Here is a 26,916-nt window from a genome sequence, read left to right as displayed (position 1 = left end):
TGGCGAGTAATTTAGCTAGGTTAATCTAGTTAGGACAGAAAACCACAGGGAAACACCTCTGTGAAGAAAAGAGCCACAGGGTGAGCACTGCATGCATAACGGGCCATAGACAGAAAATGGGATGTACACACAAATAATAAGACCTGAGTTGCAGTGATCAGTTTCAGACAAGGATCTAGGATATCCAGGTTCAAATCTGCACTCTACCATGGAAGCTCACTGGGTGACTTAGTCACTTTCTCTTAGCCTAACCTCCCTCACAGGATTGTTGTTGAGAGGATAGAATGGAGGAGAGAACAGAGTTCTAAGGTACTTTACTGTTCACTGGGGAGAAATGTGAGGTCTAAAAAAACAAATTACCCCTGCTTTCCTAAGTTTGCTGTGAAGATGATAGTCACCCACAGTGTACAGACCCATTTCTTTTGTCCCATTGTTATCTCTAGCCAAACAGGTTTTGCAGTTTTGAACCACTTCAAACAAACCTGTTCAGCAAAGATGGTAGGCCGTTGGGTCGGCATTCCTGGGGAAATGTTTCTATCATATCACTTTCACTTCTCCCAAAATCTGCTATTCTCTGCTCAAATCATGTTACGTTTTCTGCTTTGATAGTGACAAGTTTTGGCTCACATCTCTTCTGCTGCTCACAGTCAAACCCCATCAATCAAAATGTGGCCTGCTTCCCTCTTCCTGCATGATTCTGAGTAAAGTCATCAAACTTTACAGCAAACTTTTGTAAAACAAATATTTTGTAAAACAAATACTACTGAAAGTGAATTCCTTACATTCTTGGTACTTAAACACGAACCCAACAGGATGATGGTGGACACAAAAGCTGATGGTGGAGATACTGAAAAAATAGTGTTGCTTTTACAAGCAAATGGTGCTGGCATTTTTTCCCCTCCCAAGACAATTGCATCTGTGGACAGCCTGATGTTTTATACTAAGGTTGAAATTCAGCCTAATGCAAAAACCACATACAACTGGACTGACAGTGTGAACAGTTGAGAAATAGTTTAGCTCCTTTTCTGGAAATGAGAACTAATTCCCTGTAAGTAAGGTGTGGGTCATACATTTGAGTGAGGCTTGTAAAATATCTGGTGTTTATCCACCATCCATGCAGGAAAGGGTCACAGCTCAGAGGCAGAGTATGCAATTTGCAAGCAGAAGTTTCCAGGTTCACTCCCAGAATCTCCAGTTTAAAACTCTCGGCATTCAATGATGGGAGACCCTGGAGATTTCCTGCCAATTTGAGTAAATGACACTGACCTTGAAAGACAGATCAGGATAAGATAGATTGGTTTAGAGCAGTGATGGCGAGCCTTTTGGAGACCGAGTGTCCAAACTGCAACCCCAAACCCACTTATTTATTGTGAAGTGCCAACCCGGCAATTTAACCTGAATACTGAGGTTTTAGTTTAGAAAAAACAACTCGTACATTAACATCTTTTGTCTTAAAAGGCAGGGCGGGGATTGGAGCGCGGCATCAGGGAGGAGGGATATGGGTGGGGATCCCCCCCCCCATGACTGAACGGCAGCCACCCAGGACATTTGTTCCAATGTTCCCGTGGCAGCTTCGCCTTTGGCTGGAGTGACGGTGCACATGCCCACAGAGAGAGCTCTGAATGCCGCCTCTGGCACCCGTGCCATAGGTTCACCACCACTGGTTTAGAGTAAAGTAACTTCATGTGTTTATCCTTTGGCATTCAGGAACCCATGGATGCTACTCAGAGGCCACAGCCAAATGTTTCTATCAGCCTTAAGACAAAACCAATAAAAGCATCAGAAATAATTATTGGTTTTAATATTTGTACATTGAGGGAAATGGGACCATTAGTACATAATAGGGTAAAGAATTCTTAATACCTCCTAAACAGCAGCTCACTTCCCCTAATGAAATTCACCCCAACTCGCCCTTCGGGGACAGGGCGGTATAAAAGCCTAATAAATGAATGAATGAATGAATGAATGAATGAATGAATGAATGAATGAATGAATGAATGAATGAATGAATGAATGAATGAATGAATGAATGAATGAATGAATGAATGAATGAATGAATGAATGAATGAATGAATGAATGAATGAATGAAATGATCACATGGGATTGAAAAGACCTTCTGCTTGTGAACCTGGATCAGTCCCACTTCATCTTTTGCTGAGAGGCGAAGGTGCCCGGAAAGCTGCTGCTCAGCATCATGGGACACCCATGAACAAAATATGACAGGAGACAAGGGGCTATTGTGAAGAGGGGGAATTGGTCAATGTTACTTCTCCTGGCTCTCCTTCTGGAAATGTTTCCATTAATGCAAAAGTGCAGGTAATGCTACACTCTTTCTCCTTTTTACAGCACCCCTCCATACCTCACAGTGATTTGTCCAGGGGGTTCCCATAATTCGAAGAATCAGTTTTTCAGAGCTTTCAAAGCAATTGCCTCTGTACTTGCAGCACAAGTATGAGTTACACAGAGAGGTGTCTCCAGGTAGAAGTAGCCATGGAGAAAGATTGTTCAATCCAGCCCATAGTAACTGAATGATCATGCTTTCCAGATCTGAGCTTTGACTAGGGCTGTAGCTTTAATCCTAGGTAGGGCTAACAACTCAGACCTGGGAGATTCTTGAAAATTTGGGGGCAATGCCTGTGAAGGGGGAAATCGGGGAGAGATTTCAGCTAGAATCTATAGTATACCATCTAATCCACCTTCCAAAGCTGCCTTTTTTCCTCCAGGGGAACTCCAGGTTGTGGGTGGAGGTTTGCCAGATCCCAGGGGGTGGCTAGAGATCTGCTATTACAACTGATGTCCAGATGTCAGAAATCAGTTCATCTGGAGGAATTAGCCATTTTGGAAGGTGGACTCCATGGCATCATACCCAGAGGTGGGATCCAACCAGTTCTCACCACTTCTCTAGAAGTGGTTACTATTTTTTTCTGAGTGCTGAGAAGGGGTTACTAAAGCAATCTCCCTGCCCAATAGGAACTGGAGGTGCGTGTGTGCGGCGACCCCACTGTTTGAATCCCACCACCATCGGAACCTGTTATTAAAATTTTTGGATCCCACCACTGATCATACCCCATTGAAGTCCTCCCTCCACAAACCAAACCATCCGGCTCCACTCCCAAATTATCCCGGTATTTCCCAGCCCTGAAGTGGTAACTGTAGGCAGTGCCTCAGAGGAGTCAATGTTATAAAGTTCACCCTCTCCAAGGCTACTATTTTCTCACGTTCCTTAACAATTTATCTGAGGCTGGAAGGGGACTTTTGTTAATGTGTCTGAATTTCAAGATGCATACAGGAAAATGCAAATAGATTTTCCACCTTCTCTCAAGAATTTGTAGTATGCTGAGAAGTTTTATCTGTTATGGGACATCGTCAAGTTGTCTTCAGTGTGTTTTGGTTCATAGATCTGGCTGGTTTCCAAACCTTTTTTTCCTGAAGATCATGATCTGAAGTATACTTTTTCAAAATTCCAAGACATCTCAGATGAAAAAGACTGAAATGAGCAGTGGAAGTCCCTCCTCAAAAGACTTTCCTCAAAAGACTTTCCTCAAAAGGAATGGAACTGGCTTCCTGTTGATCTTCATTTACTTTCAGAAAAGCAAGTTTTTGTGTGACCTGTGCCTCTCAGAGATATTCTAAGCCCCTTCCCTGAATTTTCAACTGAAGAAGTAGTATAGGTCTGAAGTGAACTGCTGTCAGGATGCTGTTAATGAAGTTTGAGAAGAAGGGAAGAGAAAGATGCCATGTCAGACTGGATATTTTCAGATTTTATGCTTGTGAGTATCCATATGTGCATACCACAAACACACACAGCCCATAGCTCTCCTGATATTCATGACTGCCATTCTGGTATAGAGTGTACTATGGTTGCCAACCTCCTGGTGGGACCAGGTCTTGATCCAGAATTACAACTATCTTCTGACTACAGAGCTCCATCCCCCTGGAAGAAACGGGAGTTTCAGAGAGTGGATTCTGCAGCAGAGGTCCTCAATCTTTTTGAGTCTACAGGAACATTTGAAATTCTAACATGCTATGGTAAGTGCAGTAACAAAATGGCTGCCACAAAATGGCTACCACAGGAGGTGGAGCCAGTCACAAAATGAATAGTTTGCGTTCAGTAACACAGTGCAGATCCTTGTGTTGTGATGGCAGCTGCTGCAAAGTAATATTTTTTAAAATCTGCCAGTCAGATCTCCAACAATCAATCAGAAATCTCACTGGGCCATGGAGGGGGTGAGGTGGGGCCGGGGTGTTCTGGGGCGAGCGGTGCTGCAACAGGGATGCAGGGCACGTGCGCACCCCAGGCACAGTTTCCCCTCGCTTTGCCTCTGAGTGTACCTCACTGAGATTCCTGTCCTCCCCAGACTTAACCCCCAAATCTCCAGGAATTTCCCAGCCTAGATCTAGCAACTCTACACACACACCCCATTTCCCACCAGTGGCCGGGGTGGGGTTTGGCAACCCTAGGAAAACGGCAGGGAACAGGCATTCCTGGTTGCACAGCTGGATACCTCCAATCGTCATGGCCAAAAAGGTCTTCTGTTTCTTCTGCTTATGATGCTGCAAGAGGAGAAAAATGAGTGAGCTGTATTTTTCCCAGTTCCTGGGCAAGATGCAGTCCTTTACCTGAGTCCCAGAAGTCATCATTTACCTGAGTGCCAAGGTACTGAGATAACTGAAAGGGAACTAGCATCCATTTTTGAAACTCAGATTCTATTTAATGTTGGAATTGGAATTCAGTTTAATGCATAAGTCCACATCAGGTTTTTATGTTTGATACTGTCATTCAGTGGGGCCAGCAATATGCCCCTAGGATGTCCTCCCCCTCCCAGATACCCTCCTCTCCTTTTCAGTGCTTCTAAACCGTAATCGCCCTGCCTTGATGCCTGGATTTCACCGCCTCCTTAGTCCCTTCCAGCATTTGCATGCCAAGCAGCTGAGAAGACAGCCACTGTTCCAGCACACCTTCCCCTAATGACTCCCAAAGGGGAAATGAATGTAGCAGACACTCCAAGAGCGCCAGCGTGCCCCTCTCCGCTGCTGAAGGGCCTTCTTGCTAAGGGCAAGGGAAATTGCTGCATACGAACCAGATTTATTTAAGTTAGGCTGCAAGCGGAGAATTGTGAGGGGAATTTATTAACATACTTAGAGCTCTAAAGGGTATTAAAAGAACAGCTGAACTGCCCTTTCGATTTATGTCAATCTCTTAAGGGAAAGGGTTTTTGGGGAGGGGGAGGCTGTTCTTGAAATTAAGGGATAGATAATTTAAGACAGGGTTGTCAACTCCAAGGTGGGGAAATTCCTAGAGATTCGGGAAGGGCAAGTTTAAAGAAAGGAAGGACCTCAGCAGGATATACCCGAAGGACTCTGGAAGCTATTCCTCCAGGGTAGTTCAGGCCTATATGTTGGACTATATCATGGCCCCTGCCAGCATCATGCTGGCAGGGGATGATAGGAACTGTAGTCCATAACATCTGGAGGGCCACGAGTTTGACACCTGTGCTCCAGGGCAACTGATCTATGTGGTCTGAAGATCAGCTGTAAAACCAGGAGAGCTCTATATCACACCTAGAGTTTGACAACCCAAGCTGGGGAGGAAAAATGGTACGTGTGAGGGGAAATGGGGAAGAAACGGCACTGCATGTGGGTGGGGAGATGAGGAGATCTGTTTCTTCCCATCCACACTATGACAAAACTCTGAGTACAATCCCTCAAGAAAGAGCTACCAAATCAGGTTTTGGGAAATTGTGTAGCCAAGTTGGGGAAAACACAGAAGGTGGCAGACAGCATGGCAAAATTGAGTGGACACCCCCTTTCTTTTAAAAAAAAAGTGCTGCTGTTTGAAACTGAAAGGAGGAGGAAGAAGAAGAAGGTGCCACCCAGCTGTAACCAATTCATGGGAAACTTATCTACAGGGCATTCCTGGTAAGAGATGAGAAGAGGCGCTTTGCCATTTCCTTCCTTCGCATGACAACCTTCATCTTCCCGGGTGGTTTCCCATTCGAGTACTGACCACAGCCAATCCTGCTTAGCCCCCAAGCTCTGATAAGCCTGGGCTAAGCTAAGTAATTTGGACTACTTTGAAGATGAGCCTGGAGCAAACCCTCCATTAAAATGTAGAAGCATTTAGATTTATATCCCACTTCTCTCAGCTGTAAGGAGTCTCAAAGCAGCTTACAAACTCCTTCCCTTACTCTCCCCGCAACAGACACCTTGTGAGGTAGGTGGGGCTGAGAGAGTTTTCAGAGAACTGTGACTGGCCCAAGTCACCCGGCAGGCTTCATGTGTAGGAGCAGGGGAACAAATCCAGTTCACTAGATAAGAGCCCTCCACTCGGGTGGGGAATCAAACCCAGTTCTTCAGATTAGACTCCATTGCTCTTAACCACTACACCATACTGGCTCTGGTTCTCATCCCGCTGGTCAATCTGCATTTTTTTCAACTTGCACGTACCTTGCTGATACCGAATGAGTCACCACATTCCAGTGGCTCCCATTCATATATGTTTCGACTGTTTTCCAGCGAGATTCCCAACTAATGCTAAAATCCCCACTCCCCTGCCTTATCCCATTTCTGTATCTCTCCACTCCCACTCTAGCCCAGCCTTGCTGGGAGAGCCAAAGAGGATGCCCAGTGTACAAAGACAGAGTTGCCAATGGGAAAACCTTTAGTACACCAATAAATGGCCAAAATAGCAAAAGGTCAGCAGCATGCCCAAGAGAACATTATCAGTGAAAACCAGTGTGTTCTTTCCCTTCTTGCCAACTTTGTTGCGTATGTTGGCCCTGATAGCATATTCGCCATATTCTTCCATGGCACAGTTCCCAGCATGGCTTGCTCCTCTGAGTCAACAAACCACGTTTTAAGACTCCCGTGGTTTCAAAGTGGGCTGTGGGTTTGTCAGTTTGCTGAAGCAAACCCAAATTAGGAAGTGCTGTTGCAGGAAACTATAGAGCCGTGGTGGCGAACCTTTGGCACTCCAGATGTTATGGACTACAATTCCCATCAGCCCCTGCCATCATGGCCAATTGGCCATGCTGGAAGGGGCTGATGGGAATTGAAGTCCATAACATCTGGAGTGCCAAAGGTTCGCCACCACTGCTATAGAGCAATGTCCAAGTTCAGACCTCAAATAATGGGCTCTTAATGAAATCCGCAAGCTGGTTCCTCTGATGCCCTCTGTGGAATAAAATGTAGAAAATCAAAATTGTGCCTCCCCTGCCCCTTCTAAAATTTAGGGTGTCCACTATCATTCAAGCATTGTACAAGCGTGTGCATAAAACCTTGGGATCACTGGCTGTATCCTTTTCTCACAGCATATCCATGGATTTTCTGACACAGGAATGAACACTAAAAACAGCCAGCCTGGTTAGATTGTAGGTACTTGCCTAGGACTCTGTTGTCAGAGCCCATTTATGTTTCTGCATGGCAGCAGCAGAGCAGATAAGCATTTGTTTTGCCATTGTTGATGTTGGGTTTTCTTTGGGGAAGGGGGAACAAGGGGGAAAGAAGCAAAGAGGAACCTCATTCTATTGGAAAAAGCAGTTGAGCCAGGCACTGGTTCTGTTGATAAGAAAAGGATGTGATATGAAGCACTGGGTAACGTCCATGAGCCATGAATTATGAGCAGTGATCTGATCATGTGCTTCATCCATTTACCCAAATATGTGCTGTAAGGACTTGTCCCAAGATGGTCACTTTCACTAAAGCTTTCTCAAGCAACTGATTTGGATAGCTGACAGCTTTGGGCTGGTTCCCTTAAGAGCACCAAGAACATTATGGCTTGATTTAATATGCAGACCATGTGTTTACATCAGTGTTCAAAAGTGCAACCTTGCACATTTTTCAAAAGTCCTACAATTCTCTGTAAGAAAATCAAGCTCAGCATTCTTGCCCTCGGAGAGACTCTCTGCACTCTCCATTGCAAACAATTTCCTTCCCACATCTTCAACAGTAATTTGAGAGAGGGAACTGTGTTAGCCAGCAAGCAAGAATCTTGGGATACCTTAAAGATGAGCATTTCATTCCAGCATAAGCTTTCTTTTTAAAAAAAGAAGTCCCACATGCACCCCACCCCCATGAAAGATTGTGCCAGACAAAAAGACACAACAAGACCCCTCTTTCATCTTTCCACATTCACTGTCACCTGCCCTTTGACAACCTTGTCATGAGCACCACCCCGTATTGGACCGAGGGCAACTTTGAAAGGATATTTGATTGTTAATATAAACAATAAGACAAAAAACAGAAGGCAAGGGGTGGTTTAAAAGATGCCCTGGTCCTCAATGATCAAATCATGTGCAACTGTCAGCACTAAGAAGAACAGAATTTTTTTTGTAACATGTTGGAATACACTCTGCTGTTTCTACAGGTATGACTGCGGGGCAACTCCCCATGTTGGCAATTCAGTGCCAGTTTGGTGTGAAGGATAAAGAGCCTTGTGTGGTTCTTGTGAAGGCTAATATGGTGTGCATGTGGGAAAAGCAGAACCCACTGCAGCTTTGGACTCTTTGCAGGAAGGGCAGGATACTGAAGAAATAAATCGTGTCAAGTCCCAGAAGTACGGCCATCAGCAAAGGGTACCAGATTTCCCAGGGATCTTTTCACAGCTCTCATGGCCAAATACATTTGGGTAGCTATTTCGCTGACCTGGTTGGCCCAAGCTAGCATGATTCTGTCAGATCTTGGAAGCTAAGCAAGGTTGTCCTGATTAGTATTTGAATGAGAGACCCACAAAAAAGTCTGGTGTATCTGAGGCAGGCAATGGCAGACCACCTCTGATAGTCTCTTGCCTTGAAAATCCCATGTGGGGTTGTATTAGTTGGCTGGACAGCACTTCACACACAGAGACTAAAAGTAAAATGCTAAAAAGTAAGGGGGGGGGGCTTTTTTTTTTGAAGGATCAGTTGTCGTTGTAGCTTTCTGCTTCAGAATTAGATGCTAGAATGTCCCAGTTCCAATCACAATTAAGAAGGAAATGTTCCAACCCCATCATGTAACTGGTATAGAGTTTGAGCAACATAAACCAGAATCATGGATTAAACCTCCCTTATAAGCAACAGGGTCCTGACTTGGATGGTTCAGGTGAGGCTAATTTTGTCAGATCTTAGAAGCTATGTGGAGTTGGCCCTGGTTAGTACCAGGATGGGTATTAACCACCAAGGAAGGACCACCAAGGAAGGCCCTGGTTGCTGTGCAGAGAAAGACAATGTCAAACCACCTCTATAAGCCTTGAAAACCCCAGGAGCAGTCATCTAAGTCAGCGGAGAACTTTACACATACACAAGCAACCAAAAATGCAGCCTGCCTTCTTAATCACTGCCTGAAGCAGAAAACACATCCCTTTATTTATTATACTATTGTCGGTGTGCACATTCATAAAATAATCTAACATGGGAAAATGATTTTTTAAAATTCTCTCTACTTCCTCCACACCATGCGCATTTACAATTTTACCCATTAAAAATTTATCCTTATTTGGTTCTGGTGGGTTTTCCGGGCTGTGTGGCTGTGGTCTGGTGGATTTTGTTCCTAACGTTTCGCCTGCATCTGTGGCTGGCATCTTCAGAGGTGTATCACAGAGAAAAGTCTGCTTCACACTGTGTCTAAGTGAGAAGGGAAAGTTTAGTGTGGTATATTGTCCATGTCCCAGATGGGGAACCAATCATTAAGTGTTTGGGTGGAACCTGCTATGCAAAGGTGTGGTTAAGTGCATTGTATTGCGGGTGGGGTTATCAGTCCATTTTTAAAGTACTGGGAGCCAGGCTTTGCTAATTTTTAACATCTCTTCTTTCTTTCTTATTGAAGTTGTCCTGGTGTTTGTTTCAAAACATTAGGAACAAAGTCCACCAGACCACGGCCATACAGCCCGAAAAACCCACCACAACCAGTTGAATCCGGCCGTGAAAGCCTTCGACAATACATTATCCTTATTTATTTAAAGCATGCATTTATCAATTTACTCCATTTATGCTCCACCTTTATCCCCAAAGCAGCTAATATTGTTCTGCTCGCCAGTATTTTATCCTCACAACAACCGCATGAGGTAAGTTAGCCTGAGAGTGCCCAAAGCCACCAGTGAGCTCCCAGGACAGAATGAGAATTTGAAGCTGGGTCTCCTAGATCCTAGTCCAAGACCCAAAACACTACACTGCTCCACAATTTCACCCCATCTTTACTCGAGGCAGGTTACGGAGATAATGAAAACAACATAAAACAATATAAAGTTGTTAAAAATGAACCAATGTCCTTCATTCAGAATCAGGTATCATTATTGGGAGTCCTCGTCCCTAATTCTGCTTTGGGAAACTTGTGGAATCGTCTCAAAGTAGAAGCCTCCCTAACAACTTCAAGAAGGCTGGACCATGAAATGGGAACCGTCAGTGAAAAAGCCCCAGCCTAGATAGTGACCACCCTGTGGGATTTTCTGACTTTGGCAGATTTTTCTCCCACGATGCCCACAGAAAGGGAGAACTGAAGCATGCCAGTCTTACCATATTCCAACTGATGGCTCTCCTGGTTTGCTTCTTCCTGACCTCACACCAGCAGCAGCCACCAGACCGGTCCCCTCCGCCCTTTTGTTCTTACAGTTGTCGCCCTCAACCCAATTCAGCCGGCCCCAGGCTGGAGTTTCCCCAAAGCAGCCAGCTGCTGAGCCCTCCTGGCCCTGGGGCTCCTCCTGCCCTCGCCTTTGCTCGGCTTCTCCCTTTTGTTAACGGCAACCAGATGTCACCTGTCGAAGGTGACATCCCGGTTCCCGCGCATGATTTCTGCTCATGATTCCCCCAGAAGTTTCTGGACTCCGCGACCCGACCCGGCCGGGGGTCCTCCGGGGCTAAACTTCCCCCCACGGTCTAGTGCCCGCCTTGCAAATGTTTCCTGGCTGCTGCGAGCCGGCGAAGGAGAGGCTGACGCCAAGGGGCTCCGTGCTCGCTCGCTCGCGGCCAGCCCAACTTTCAAGGGCTGCCTTTGCCAAGCGCGCCAGCTCCAGCCAGGCTCCACTTGTTGAAGCTCCTGTCACAATAAAAGCCCCCGCTGCCGTCTCTTGCAAGGGTCGAGGGCAGCCCGGGAGCTTCAAGGCAAGGGGTGGGGGCGGGGGATGTCTGGGGGGCTTCAAGGGGTGGGGGCGGGGGATGTCTGGGGCTTCAACTCCCTCCAAACGACTGCAGGCGCCTCCTTTCTTGGAAAGCGCCCAAGTTCCTTGAGGAACACAACATGTGTCAGGTTGCAAAAAGCCCAGGCGGAACAGCTGTAGTTTGTGCATGTGGCACGCAAAGTCTAGAATGTCTGAAGATGTGTATAAATGTGAATATGGGGGTAGAGTTAGAGTGTCGGGCTGGGATCTGGAACGCCCAGGGTTGAATCCCCACCCTGCCGTGGAAGTTGGGTGGATAATCATGAACCAGTCACTTAGCCTAGCCTAAATCGCAAGATTGTTGGTGTGAGGGTATCATGGAGGAGAGGAGGACAGTGTAAGCCACTCTGGGTCCCCATTGGGATGAAAGGTAAGCTATGGTGGTGGAAAGAGCTATGGTGAGCTATGGTGGTGGAAAGAGCAGTCAAGGCACCACTAACTTACAGTGAGCCTTTGGTGTTTTCAAGGAAAGAGACCTTCGGTGGCAGTTTGTTTTTGCCTGCCTCCGCATCATGACCCCGGTACACTTGGAGGTCTCCCATCCAAATACTAGCCAGGGCCAGCCCTTCTTAGCTTCTGAGATTTGATGAGATCAAGCTAGCCTGGACTACCCAGGTCAGGGTAAAGTGGTGTAGAAATGAAGTAAATGTTTTTTTAAAAACCACTATTGTTACCTTAGACTAATTTAATGCAGCCACCACCAGGTCTTTTATCAACAATTCTCTGGAAATTCCATACTTCCTTGGCATACGCAGGTCTTCATTGTTATGCACCCACATATTGCTTTTGTGTGTGTGTATTGGTAGAGATCTTTTTCCATATTTGTGCAGCAATACAAGTTTCAGACGATTGCATCCCTCCATGATCATTTCACGATGAGGACCACCACAGAATTGCCTCAGAGGCAGACTTTATCACGGTTCCTGAAGGTATTATCATGTGGAAGGCTGGACTTTCACTTGGGGTGGTGGCACCATCATCAACCGAAAAGGAAAATGCAACCAAGAAATCAAAAGGATGTTGAGACTGGGAAGAGCAGCCATGAGGAGCCAGAGAAGATATTTCCTGGCTGCTGCGAGCTGAGGGGGGATGTTGTGTAAGAATGTTGTGGTGCTCCTTTCCCCACTCACACAGAGTGCCTACCCCCTATTCAACCTCTTTCTCTCTCTCAGGTTCCACATTTCAAGTACATCAGGATATCATTGCATCAGGATGTGACACTCACCAGCCTTCTTGTCTCTCTTAAAATATAGAGCCTTGACCATTTCCCTTCTCAGGTCCTCTCTCTCTCTCCCATGGAGAGATCAGCAGATGGAGTAGCCCATCCCCTTTTTATAACAAGCCCTCATTCACACAGAATTATAGGGGTTGGGAGCTTAAACACTGTTTCAGTCACATGCTGCCACCATTGATTCACATCCTGTAATGTATATATAAATTGAGATATTAAATGGTGTGTGTGTTTCTTTGCCTTAGACATGCAGCCCATAGTGTTAAACAAAACAAGAAGTAAACTTTGTTTATGATATTAACACTGAAGAAAGATAGAAGTTACAATGTTTTGCTTCCATGGAACTTTTGAATTGCGGTCTTGTTCCTTCACCCAGAATCCTTTGGTTATCAATTGATTATTTTCAGCCCACTGGAAGAAGCTCTTCTCCACAGTTTCACCCAGTCCAACATTCCCCCACCCCACCCCGCCCAACATTTTGTCAACTCTCCTTTGAAACTCCCAGGGAGAGAGGGAACCTAACCTGTTCTGTCTTAGCTGTGTTGCTGACAACCAAGATCAAGATAATTCATACCATAGTATTCCCCATTACTATGTGTGGGTGTGAAATGAATCAACTTTCATTTAAATGAAGTGTTAGAGGAGAGTTTTACTAATTCCATGGACAGCCCAAATAGGGTTGCCAATCTCCAATGTCCTGGGATTACAACTGATCTCCAGGTGACAGAGATCCTTTTTTTTGGGGGGGGGGGGATGGCAGCATTGGCACTACACCCTCTGAAGTCCCTCTCCAAACCCTCCCCTCTCTAGAATCCACCTCCAAAATCTCCAGGAATTTCCCAACCTGGATTTGGCAAACCTGCTCCAAAAACACCATTAAGTGAGTTCCAGATGAAATCTCTCTAGAAGTTAAATGACTGAACTGAGGCTATAGTACTTTGATCACCTTAAAATACAAGAGTCACTGGAAGAGACAATAATATTAGGAAAAGCTGAAGGCAGCAGGAGAAACAAAGATCCAAGATGAGATTGATCAGCCTAATAAATGAAGCTACAATCCTGTGTTTGCAAGGCCTGTTAACGATAGGACATTTTGGAGGTCATTAATTCATAGGATCACCATAAGTCGGAAGAGACTTGATGGCACTGAACACACATACTCTAGTCTACAACATATATAATAACTGATGTATCAATATTTCTGGAGACTCACTCCCCATCATTTTCTTCTGTTGGCTGCTATCACAGAGTGCTCAGATCATAAGCCTTCTTACCTGAATTCTTTCTCAAGTGTTGGATTTCTGAATTACTGAACTAGAATTCTGTAGGAATTTCTAAAGTTTCCCCATCCTGCTTATAAATGTGAATATATGTACACTGATTTTTTTAATTGCCAAAAAAAAAACAAGCAACCAATCATGATGCAACCACAAGTATCAAATGAGTAAACTTCGCCTTGATCTTTCAAACAAAAGAAAGAAATAGTAGAATGAGAAAGGGAACACAATGGAGAAAGTGCACCCATTATTTTAGACACTGCTTTATTATTTTTTTCTGATATTCAGGTCTGGACATTAAGATAAATGGAAAGCCAAGCAAGAGACAGCAGTGAAGCAAGGAGTTTTGGGGAAGCATAACTTCAGCATCCCTAACCATTTTAATTTTATTTACATACCAAAAATAAAGGTCCACCCCTCTTTCTGGACAAGAAGAGGGCAGATACACTAGAACAAACAAACATGGTGTCCTGCTGCATCAAACTTTATCCTTGGAGACCAGAAAAAATGACTTCATAGACCAGATTCAGCCATAATCTGTTGTCACGCCCTCCCGATATTATTGCAACTGCAGTGCTGACATGTGGAAAGAATTTAAAAGTAATATTTCTGTTATGACCATGATCGAGAAAGCATATCGGCTTCCCTAAGGTGGCTTCCGCATGTGGATAATTCTCCTTTGAGCTATTGTTGCTGCTGTGGATGCAGAAACATTCTCAGAGGCAATAAAGTTGTTGCATAGTGGGGGGGCAGGGGGGGTGGGAGGATTCTCCATTCTTTCTTCTATTTCCCTTCCCCATTATCGACACTGGAGTGCATTTTGCCCCCAATTTTTTTAAAGTGGTAGTTATATTCTACCTCCTACTGATTTTAAAAAATGGCAAAAAACAACAACCCTCCAATAATGGAGTGGCAGGTACTAGGAGAAATTAAACAGGATGTGGGTGGGGAAAGTATATAAACCCTCACTTTCCTGCTCATGGTCTCACCAAACTTGCTTTCAGTCTAAACTCTTGGTGAAAATGCTACAAAGACAGGTTTTGGGGGGAAACACAGCAAAACCAAGGAAAACTGGGAGATTTGCAACAACTGCACCATGATGTCATTTGGAGCTCCTGCCCCACAAGTAGTGCAGTTGTGGGGAGTCCATAGTAAAACCTCCATGTGGAGACAACCCTTGACCCCAACTTCTTGTTCTCAACTCACATTTAGCTGCTTTTACAGCACCAGTCTTGTTGAGAGATGCCACCACCAATATACTAGGTGAATGTTCATACAACCACATCACATGAAAACCTAGTTCTAGTCCAAATATGCGCGCTCTGTAACTGTCATGCCCCTAATTTTCACTGGGCCTTATTCAACATGCACCTTAAGAAAAAGTAAAACAAATGAACATACTTGATTGCCTGGGGTAGGATTTTAGCAGAGCTGAACAGTTTGCTTCTTGGTGTTTCATCTTTGTTTTGTTTTGGAAGCCTTTCAGTTTATTTCCTTTCTCTTTGCCTATTTTGAAGTATTTCCATTTATATGCAATTTCCTCTCCAAACAATTCCCGCTGAGAGAATGAAGATATGCTGCCTCTGTGAATAGTGATTGACATGACCATGATATGCACAGCCTCTCCTGATTCTGCTCTTTCTGCAAAGAGATATTAAGAATGCATTTCTGACATCTGATGAACACGACCTCAGAAACTGATACAAAACATTAGAAAGCCACACAACTCATGGGAACAAGAAGGCTGAAAGAGTTCAGGGAAAATTCTAGAGGCTGTCACTTTCTGTGGTACATTCTGGACCTCCCCTTTCATCCTTTGATGAAGAGTTCAAGACCGGAGCACAACAATGAAACTGAGGACTTGCTGCATTGTGCGCTGAGAGACATGAACCATACAGAAGAGAAGAAGAGTTTGGATTTATACCCCTCCCCTTTCTCAAGTCTGTTTCACACTGTGTCTAGTGAGAAGGGAAAGTTTGGTGGGGCATATTGTCCATGTCCCAGAGTGGGGAACCAATCCTCCTTTTCCCTCTCAGCTCCCCAACTGCCAACTCCCAAGTGCTGTTCTTAATTGCTGTTTTTCAGCTCCCTCCCCAACATTCGGTCAGCTTTCATTGGATGCTCCCAGGGAGAGGAGGAACCTTATCTGTCCATCATAGATGTGTTGATAATCAGCTGCAGACAATGAGAGACAGTCCTTATCTGAACAGGGCATTGTACACACAGGACCTGAGGAGAACCTACTAACCTACATCTGAGCTTCATTTGGACTAGGGATGCTGGCCTCCATGTGGGACCTGAGGTTCCCTGGAATTACAGCTCAGCTCTAGACTACGGAGATCTGTCCCCCTGGAGAAAATGGATGGTCTGGAGGGTGGACTCTATGACATTATACCCCACTGAGGTTCCTGTCCTTCCCAGAATCCAATACAGGAATTTCCCAATTTGGATCTGGCAACCCAACCCCGCCCCCATTCCCCACCACTGGCCAAGGGGATCTGGCAATGCTATGACAGATATCAGGAGGAAATTCCCAGAACCCACTTTTGTGTTCCATGATGCAGGAATGGTATTCAGCATCTACAACCCAGGGTTTATTACAAAGGAAAATCAAAACCTCAGTCCACAAGATCCCAACCTTTAAAAAAAAAACACACATCAAGGTATGCAAAGGCTTCTGGGAGTTGTCTTTCCTGCTTCAAACCCTTTTTAGCTACCAATTTTTTAAAAAGTTGATTACCACTGGAAACTTCCTGCAAACATCCAAACCCTCCAGGTAGAATTCATGTTTGCCCGGATGCAAGTCAGCAATGAAGCCAGCTGGAAACATCTGGTGGTTATTCCACTAAGCTGCTCCCTTTGGTCTTCCAGGAATTCCATCAGTTATTCTGAGCTTGAGGAAGGTGCAAAAAGGCTAAGTCAAACAGAAGACTGTCTATTCCCTTGCCTCCTTCTGTTCCTGATACAACACAGCAGATTTCCTGACACCTGCAGACCATCTTTGGCCTAGAAACAGACAAAACCTGTTTGTCTCATCTCGACAGGGGTGAACGAAAGGCAAAAGTCTGAGCTGTGGCTGTTTTTTTTTTCAGCTGTTTCTTTATCCCCCTTCTTTATAGTGCTCCCTGCACTGTAAGGGATGGAAGCTTTAAAAGGCTGCATGGCCTCCCTGCTCCTGCACATCTTTAGAATAAAAAAAAGATTAAATAACCATATTGTCTGATACTAACACTAAAAAATATAGAAACATGATCAATACATTGATATTAACACTAAAAAAATGTAAACATCATATTAGTCAATCAGTCCAAACACCCAATTTGCCCCTGTCTTTGATCAACAAATTTGGACATCTCCAGTCTTGTCATTTTATACATAAGCAATCAGTAATTCCAAACCACACTAGGAAAAGCCCATGGGTCTTGATGCTTGGGTTTACAGCACATCGGGAGGCAGACAATCTTGAACCTGGGGAGTTTAGCACAGTAGTTCACGTTGTCCTTTTGTGGTTTTGCAGTTTGCACATGGCCATTACTCCCCCTCCCCCCACTTTTCACCACAAAAGACAATCAGTGTTCAGGCAAACTGTACAGATGCTGTATTTAAGACTTTTCTTTAATAGTTTGCCTTGTTGTGTCAGTATATCAATCTATTGATAAAATTAAAGATGAAATTAAAGATTATATTAAAAATTAAAGCATGCATGCATGATAGAGAACTCACAAAACATTGCTCCCCTTGGACTCAAGCAAAAAGCCAGCTGATGGGTAATGCTTGCCTCACTGCAAACAGGGCAGTGGGTAATAATGCTGAACATGAACCAAAACAAAGAAACACTCAACGGCCAATCAATTCAATTCAATTCAATAAGCCTTTATTGGCATATACACGATAATATAAAAAATACAGTTCCAGTTAAAGACTCAACGGCCAATACTCTTTGAAGTCACAGGGACCTCACCCTGCGTAATTGGCCAGTGGCACATAACACACATGAACAAATCCTATCCCCCCCCCCCCCGCCACTTCTCAAGGTGTAAAAGCAGGCTCTTGGGGGAAAGCCAAACCTATCAGATGAGGTAGCAGGTCTATTTGTGGCCTTTTACAAAACCAAGCATAACACAACTCCCAGTTTTAAAGTTGGTGGGGGCGAGAAGAACCTGTCCTCTTCCACTTTTCCCCATTCAGATACAGTGCTCGCTGTGCCTTAGCAGAGCAAAAGGCAGGAGCTGCATCAGGAATTGTAAATCACTATACGACAACAGCCCCTCAAACTATCCCCCATGAGCATTTTAGAATGTGCCCTTAGCACTGCCCCCCCCCCCCAAGTCTTGTGTACCCAAAGCCTACCACAGTCACTGCCAATACACAGTCGTTGAAGGGGGGCAGGAAGACAAGGAATTGGAAGGATTTGCTGGTAGAACAGCAGAGGGTGCTTCAGCTGGAGGAAGGAGGGAGACTAACAAGGCCAAAGAAGGTTACCTGGGGGTCTATGTCTCCCACTGCTCAGAACTTGACATCTTTGAATATCTCCTCAGGAACCTTTAGCTTCCTCTCCTCATCACTTGCCATAGTCTTGCTCAAATAACAGCTACAGCTTCTGTCTTACCAAGGGTTGTTACTTCACTCTGGGGTCCAGTAACTCTTCTTCCCTTCCCTCCCCCCTCCTAGCAGCAGCCTAATTGTGGGGAAAGGGACATGCACAATGTCTCTTTCAGGCAATTGAGCCTCACCCACCTCCTGCCACCACCCACCACCCCACCATGTGCGGCACCTGTCCTCTGATGCTCCCGAGATACAACCCTGGGTACCCTATAAAGGGCCACGTGGTTTCATTGCCCTAAATTAATATTGCTGAAGCTTGACCAAACCTTCATGGATATTTTTAGGCAACTTTGCCGTTTCAGTCTTGTTTTAGAAAGACCGATTCCAACAAAGGTGGCACAGGTTCCCTATAGTAGTGAAACTGTGGATAACCTCTAATAAAAGGCTAGTTCTAGTATAGAAATGGTCTCCCAACACCTGTATAAATAGATGTTTTTCTTCCACCTTTGCAGTTTAATACTCTGGAATCTTCTTTCCCTGTAAATCTGCTGTTCTAGTGATTATCCTAACATCTGTACGAAGGTTATATATTTTCTGAATTAGAGCAGTTTTGCATGTCTCAAATCTTTCTTTTGTCCCTTGTTTATGATTATGACTCAGACAAACATACGGCAGTGGGAGATACACAGCCAAGATACCTTTCAAAGGTATTTACTCATTCCAATGGCTTAATCCAACTGTGCATACTGAAAAGCCTCAAATTGCTTTTCCAGTCACAAAACAGCCTTTTCAGAGCTCAAGCTGTGACAATTTAAATGAGTAAGACTTGTTTGAGTGCCTAATAAATATGAGATTTTAAATATCTCTCCAAATCACAATGCAGATTTTACTTTTGAGAAAACCTTGGGTTTCAGCGAGAATCAGTGACTTGTGGTTTGCTGAGGCTTAACTTGTTCTCATTCAAAGCCTCTTTGAATTCCAGTGATGTTTGGAGTGCATAAAATCTGAACATGTGCAGACTGTCCTATCTTTAATAATTGATCATCTGTAGCTTTCCCTCAGACATCTGTGGGATGAAATCATGGTTTAGTGCTAAAACATGTTTTCTACATGCAGAAGGAATCAGCTTCAATCCCTGTAGAGTTGCCAACCTCCAGATAGGGCCTATAGATCTCTTGCTATTGCAACTAATCTCCAAATAATAGAGATTAGTTCCTCTGGAGAAAAGTGCTGCTCGACATATATGAAATGTTGGAAGCCACTTTGAGCTCTTGAGGGGAAGGGCAGCATATAAAACCAATAAAATAAATAAATCCTTGAAATCTAAAGGATGTTAGGGTAGCAGATAGGGGAAAAGAAGCCTCTCTTCTTTACAGCCTGGAAAGGCAGGTCAGTCAGAGCAGACAAGACTGAGGTAGAGTGGCCAACATCTTAAAAAAAGTTTTACTCAATCTTGGTCAAATTTATGATACAAGAACAAGAGATGGCTGCAAAGATTGAAAAAGCATACAAACTCCAAAAATCCAAAATCACAGGGACCGTGTAGAGATATTATTATCTTCTTCTATGTAAAAGACACTGCAGATTGAATTATGGAGGCCCATTGCAAATCACCGTTTAAGATAGATTACAAAGACATCATCATCATGAAGGTCATTCCCTTGAGGGTCCTGCAGAAGCAAAAGGAGCATACTTTTCTAGTGAATGCGCTGAAGAAACAAATAAGATGCACCTGGCTCAAATGGGAAGGACTTATTTTTAAATATAAAGGACAGACACAGAAAATCACCTCTTCAGCAAATGTCAAAGAATTTGATAAGAAAAACAGACTTTATTTAAAAACATCCAGTGAAACACTTGAAATGTAGGTGAAGATCAGTAAAACTGGGTAGAATGCTAGATATTTAAAAAGAAGATTGTCAGACAACAGTCGTAAGTATTTAACTAGCACGTCAGGATGATCAAGGAGTGAAGAATCTATACGTAAATTGCTTTTAATTCCAAGAAAGAATTACCGAGATAAGGTTATACTCTGTTTTTTATATGAAATGGAATAGAAATTTGAATAGCTTCTTTTCCTTTTTTGAATGCTGGTCTGGATATTAATAGTAACAGTACAATATTAAAGATAAATTCAGCAATGGGTTTGGAGTGGGAAGTCAAGCAGTTTTTTTCTTTTTTAGTTTAATTGTTTAAGTAGTTTTTAATGTTATGGTGACTGGTTTTCTACAGAGATGTATGCATTGTTTTAGTTGTGATGTGTAGTTTTAGTTATTTAAAAAAGAATACAAGAGAAGGGCCCCAGACAATTAGGAATAAGATTTTTTTAAAATTTGATTGCAGTCTTAGATTCTACCCTGGATCTTCCCAGAATTTTGTAAATAGTTTCTAGTTAAGCGCGAGCACCTCAGTTTGTGACTGCTGCTTCCTCCACACAATATTCTGCAATCAAACATAGCAGAGTTTCACAGAAAATGCCCCAAGATAAGAGGTCTATTATAACACATAACATTCAACAAAACTTTTACAATAGAAGCAGGATTACTTCACTTTCAGAGCCAAAATTTTCACCAAGATTCTGCCAAGCCTTCATCAATATCAAACAGCTGTAAACCACCCTTTGCTGTCTGACTTTCTAAAGAGTGTTTTGAAGTGTATAGCAAGACAACAGCTTACTGTTCTGTGCTGGTGACAGTGGCAATCGATAGCACAATTCTCCCACTTGGACAAAGAGTATGTGATTTTTTTAAAAAATAGAAAGAATGGCTAGATAAGTTCCCACTCTGTCACACATACACAGCAGCACAGTATTTTTGTGCCACAAGACATCTAGAGCAGTTCCTAACAGGGTCTTTAGTATTTTAAAACTAGGTCACCACAACCTATGACATAGAAGAGGGCTACATTTTGTCCTGAGAAAGAACAAGCTAGAAAGAATAGGGCTTTTTCCGCATGCACAGTTTACTGCAGATTTTCTCACTGGTCAAATCTTGTGTCTTGGAAATGTTTTCTGTGATATTCTGCACACATCCATTCCCTCCATTGTTTTTCCCCTTGTCTCTTCAATTGTACTTATTCCATTTCCTACTGCTAAAATATATTATTCCTAATAGTGGTGAGACGTCATTCAAGATGCAAAAGAACAACTCTTTCCCTTTTTTCTCTTTTGCATAGGCACTCTAGTCAGTTACATTGAAGGGGCAATTTAAAAAAATGTCTCAACCTCCATTTCTATTATTGAGAAATACCTTCACAAAATGGAGGCCAAAAAGCCTGCTGGAGACGGGCATTATCTGAAGGAACAGAAACACATAGCCCACCAACCCCACCCCCTCAAAAAACCCCTCTTTTTTCAGTCCAATTAAAGTTGTGGTAACACACAGTCTTTACTGCAGCAATCTCTTTTTCAATATCACTCACTTCTAACTGCAGACACAGTTCACCTTCACCTTAATGTTAGTTTGCCAATTAGATATGAAATTGACAAAAATGATCCAATCCCCCCTGCTTTTTTCTATTTGTGCTGGAATGTTAACATCACAAGCTGTAGGTGAAATTGGCAAAGCTGATCCAGTCGCCTGTTTCTTATCTTTGCCTCAATGTTACACCACTAATTTGATGTAGCTAAGAGAAAAAAGTAAAAGCGTGTTTCAAAAATGGATGGCTGAAGGGGAGGTTGTGCAAAACATGGGGGTGTGTTAAGGGCCTGATGCTCAATGTGCCATAGAAATAAACACTGTTTCAACATGATCACATGTTCAAGGGAAACTGATTCAGAAATGGATTGAAAAAACAATGGAGGAAAAATGAAGGAAAAACATTTCCAGAACCAAATGGAGGGGAAAACATGTGGAATTCAAAGAAAAAAACCCCTTAGCATTTGGTGGGAGGATTTTTTATAGACAATTCACACAGAAAAGGCCGAGGTCTTGAGTAAGTAAGAATGCAAAATTGGGGGGAGGGTTTGTTAATAAGAGCAGCTTAAGGAGTTACATTGCCATTTTCCTCTGCAACAAAGTCTGACCACTGCTGCTGCCATTTTTGCCCCCAGGAGCTGAGGGAGAAACCCTTTCTCACTTCTTTGCTGCCCCCACTGGTTTTTTAAAAACAACATGGTGTCCATGCATGTCCTACAAAGCTTCCTGAAATTTCATGCAATTTATGCCTCTTGCAAGAGGTTCCAAACAAAGCAGAATGAGCAAAAGGGTCCTTCCAGGGACCCATAGCAGGCACCAGTTCAACCAGCTACATAGGCTCCAAGTAGATACTGTATCAGGTCCAAGGTTTTGCTACTCACCAACAGGACTGTCTCTCCCCATATATCCCTTGAAGAGCATTGCAATCAACAAACAAAAATCTACTGGTAATCCCTAGCCTAAAAGATTTCTGGCTGGCCTCAGCCAGAGCTAAAGCTTTTTCAGCCTTAGCCCCAAACTGGTGGAATGCTCTGTCCACCGAGACCCGGACTCTGCGCAATCTGATGCAGTTGCATAGGCCTGTGAGACAGAACTGTTCCACAAGGCATATGGCTGAGGAAACTACAGCTTGCCCTCAACCCCTTTCATTTTTCTTCTCTCCTGTTAGGAACTATCACTATATATCAGTGTCATCAGACTTCAAATAGTTTTAATCATATTCACACTGTATTGTCGAAGGCTTTCACGGCTGGATTCAACTGGTTGTTGTGTATCCAGTGAAGTCTGTTACACACAGTGTGTCCAGTGTGTAACAGACTTCTCTTTGTGATACACCTCTGAAGATGCCAGCCACAGATGCAGGCGAAATGTTAGGAACAAGATCTACCAGACCATGGCCACACAGCCCGGAAAACCCACAACAACCATATTCATATTGGTTTTATATATTACTGAATATATTGGCAGTCAGCCTGAGCCCTCCAGGGGAAGGGCAGTATAAAAGACACGCTAATACCAATACTGATAATAGAGGTTGGCCACCATTTTAGTTCCCCTGGCAACCACACCCAGATATGATGACCAAATTCTCACAAACAGACACTATCTCAGATCAGGAAGGGAACATCTAACCCACCCCGCTGCTCTTAAAGAGGCCTGGAGGAGTGTCACAGGACTGCCAACTTCAAGTTGGGACAATCCTGGATATTTTGGAGATGGAGCACAGGGACAGTAGGGTATAACACCATAGAGTCCGTCCTCTAGCCATGATCATGCTTTATCATGGCCTTTCACTTCAAGCATTTTACAATCCACTGGCTTATTTTAACTATGAATAGTTGGGCAAATGTGGATTTAACCTGCAGTTGATCAATCAAATCCTGGTTTGTCTAGATCAATATTGTGTTAATTGCTTTCTCTCTTTAGCCTGAAAAGATTTTGCTGGGTAAAAGCCAGGATGTCTGCCTTGATACCTCACACAAAATAATAGTTGACTATGATTAATAAATCAACCATCTAGTCATCAACTAACCCTAATCAACTAACCCTAGTTAGTTTAATTAAACCATGATTTCAAGGGATGATCAAAATGAGCATTTGAAAGATGCTTTTTAAAGGAATAAACAGCACCACCTGGTGGCTGACTTGGCTGCTGCTTGCATGCAATGCCTCAAATGTTGTATTATTGATAAAACTAGGGGTAAATCCAACATGTATGTTTGGGAATTTTCAATTCACTAAATTTTCAATTCACTACACCTGAGGGCATTGGGGAGAGAAGAAGGAAGGCATACTGGTTTTGTAAGAGGAAATCATAAATTCAGACTCACCCAAAAAGCCAGTCTCCAGTGGGATCTTACCAGGTTTTTGAAAATTAACAGCGTGTTTTTAGTAAATATATGGAGATTAAAAAATAAGACTAAGAGGCAAATGGTGCAAAATGGGTAAAAATGTTTTATTACTAAGTCAAATTCCCTACACATTTTGTCCAAAAGTCTTCTTCAGGGGAATCTGTCTTGGAGAAACATGCATTCTATTTATATATATATGTATACCACCACAATACACATCAACACATATAAATAAAAAATCATGTTTCCGTGCCACCTGGAAATTGCATATTTAGATGTTATTTCCTCGTATAGTTGAAGTGTGATAAATTAGACTTTAAAGCTGAAAGGCTTGTTCAAAGAACTTTGTGCAACACAATTCCTTAACCCATGATTGCAGTCAGATAGAGCCATTTAAGCACCATTTATGCAATCAATTTGTGATTCGCTTTTGATTTTGAAGTGGAGATCTGCCAGCTCTTTTTCAATGTACCTCTTTGCCAAAGGATGCTCACAGACAGGCTTCTACTTGTTAGAAATAAACTCAGCACTGCACCGCATTAGTCCTTGCAAGATTTGCGCACCAAGGTCCCCAGACAGTCCTTCCCACTCTGTGTGGTAGGGCAGAACAAATCATTACATTATATCAAGCAAACCAGAAGTGCACACAATACATAAGAACTCACCAGCTGAAAACAGAAGAACGTCTTCACCATCAGAAAAACAAGACCTCTGCCTCAGGCAGTAGTAATCTTTACACACGTTGGTTTCAATACAAATTAGCTAAGGTCCATGTAGAAGGCAGCTCAGGAAAAGAAATCTGTTATCCTGTTAACTCACCCATCAGTTCAGAGCTACAAAATGATGACCACACAGAAGAATGGCAGGGACATCCAGATTCTTTTAGGGTAACAATCATGTTTGTGCCTCTGAAAAATGAAACTGGGGAAGGTATCACTTGGACTTTTTACTTCAAGTGTAAACTGAGCAAGGTGAGAGGCCTGGATTCAACAGGGTGTAAAAGGATCAGTATGTGCAACCGGGAAGAAAGGCCATCCAGAATGGTAATCTCTAGTCTAGTAATAGTTGTCAGTTTTTTTCTGACTTGGGACGCACCCTAAAAACCCCTACCTAAAACAATGGAACAGGCTTTTCCCTTCTTTTTACTTCCCTCAGAGCATGTCCAGGATTCTTCTCACACACACAGTGTGCAATACTTAAGATGTGTGCAAAGCTTCAACAGTTCAATTTTGAAAAAACCAGAAAAATGTGTAATGCTTTATAAAAAGCAATCTATATTACAAAAAGTCATGACACACCGATGTAACACAAGTCACTGGCCACCCTATTTAGACTAGAAGCATGAGGCAGAATGGGCTTCTAAGTCAATTGAAGTAGGATTAATGCTATGCACATTTAACTGGGAAGATCAGGATTTCTCACTCATCAATTTTTTTCTGAACTAAAATTCATACTTCATTCTTGCACCTAAAAGATTGAGAGAGCATAAGGCTAAGAGCTGTAACAGCCCATCTTTGGAACTTACTGACACTCTCAGAAGACAGGTCTACCACCAGCAGTTACATTAAGTAAGCACTCTGTTTAAAAAGCCACCATTGTGAGGATATCTCAGGGTCAGATATAGTCAGTGGTATTAATAATGTTGCAGTTTCACCCATTTCCTTCCTCCATATCATCAACTAGCCATTATACAGGATGAGGCAACTGCTAAACTGCCATTGACCAATGTTACCATGGAAAGGCACAAGCCAGCAGCCCCTGGTGCACTGGCAGATGAACTGGGACATGATTGCTCTTGCTCTAGGTAGCCAGTGGCTGACCAGGAATTTTCCCTGCAAGTTAAATGGCCAGCCCCGCCCCCATCAGATGGTGAACCAGATGTCCTGTCTGAACTTCCCAAAGAACTGCTGAGCATAGCTGGAAACCCAGAATGCTGGCCAAGAAAGGGGCTTTACAGGCAGAAAAATTTGGTATTGAAAATTGCAAGTTTCAAGATGGACTCTGAACCATGTTTTAACGAATTCACTCACAGCTACTGAAAAGCAGTGAAAAAATGAATCCACTTTAGAGTTTCTGTGTCATTTAGCTTAGATGGCAGGAAATGAAAGGGCTGCAAAACCTTATTTCAATTACTTGAAACCATTTCAAAGGGCTACCATAACTTCAGCATGACAAGAGGAAGCAACAATAGCATGAAAAATGTCTTCAGAACATTAATTCCTTGAATTGTATGAAGTATAATAGCAGCAACAAGTTGGCCTACAGAAAAGCAAGGTACAATATACAAAAAAAGGATGTCAAATACGAACAGGACTTCTTGGCTAAGGCTTCAGTTATTACTACTGAAAGATTAACTTTACAAGAAAGCCAGTTTTCGGAAAACCTTAGAATGCGAAGCCTTTATGAATATTCTTCATATTCTAATAGCAGCTATTAACTCACGAAAATGTATCTGACAAATTAAATCATTCTCATTCTATATCTTTTAGTTATTTTCTAGAAGCATGAGGCAAGAAGACTTGACACTACTTGCAGAATTTGTAACAAAGTTCTAATTATATACTCGTTTTATAATGAGAACACGTGCATAGTTAGAAGCAATTTCCTGACACTAAGTCGGAAGTAGTAACGTTAATATCCCAAATGTAGTTCGAAAAATACTTTCTTCTGAACGCAAAATGCTGGAACTGTTTATAACTATACATTCCTAGACTAGTGAGTGCTATATTACAGAGGATGGCATGGAGAAAATAAAGACAGGGCCATCTCTGCAACCCACTAGCAGAGGGAGCAGATTCTTGTATCCATGAGCATCATGCCTCGCCCTGGTTGATATTGGGTCTCAGAGGATATATCAGTATATCTTATTAATTTTTTCCATAAAAATCAATAAGATGCAGGCACAGAACTGCATGTATAATGTCATTACACTTCAATGGGATTTATTAGCAGTACACTTTCCCTAAA

At 43.1% G+C, this 26,916-nt stretch overlaps 1 protein-coding gene across 1 annotated transcript in view; it reads right to left on the bottom strand.

Annotated features, from left to right (window-relative positions):
- Window positions 1-11,009, bottom strand: part of GASK1A (golgi associated kinase 1A) — a 35,819-nt gene extending 24,810 nt beyond the window's left edge. The window contains exon 1 of the mRNA XM_048511465.1: window positions 10,489-11,009. Coding sequence (XP_048367422.1) covers window positions 10,489-10,491 — 3 coding nt within the window. The 5' untranslated portion in view covers window positions 10,492-11,009. The remainder of the gene's footprint in view (window positions 1-10,488) is intronic.
- Window positions 11,010-26,916: the final 15,907 nt, after the last annotated feature.

This window comes from Sphaerodactylus townsendi, linkage group LG11 (genome assembly GCF_021028975.2).
Source record: "Sphaerodactylus townsendi isolate TG3544 linkage group LG11, MPM_Stown_v2.3, whole genome shotgun sequence".
Classification (NCBI taxonomy): Eukaryota; Metazoa; Chordata; class Lepidosauria; order Squamata; family Sphaerodactylidae; genus Sphaerodactylus; species Sphaerodactylus townsendi.
This window is presented reverse-complemented; position numbering and strand designations above follow the sequence as displayed.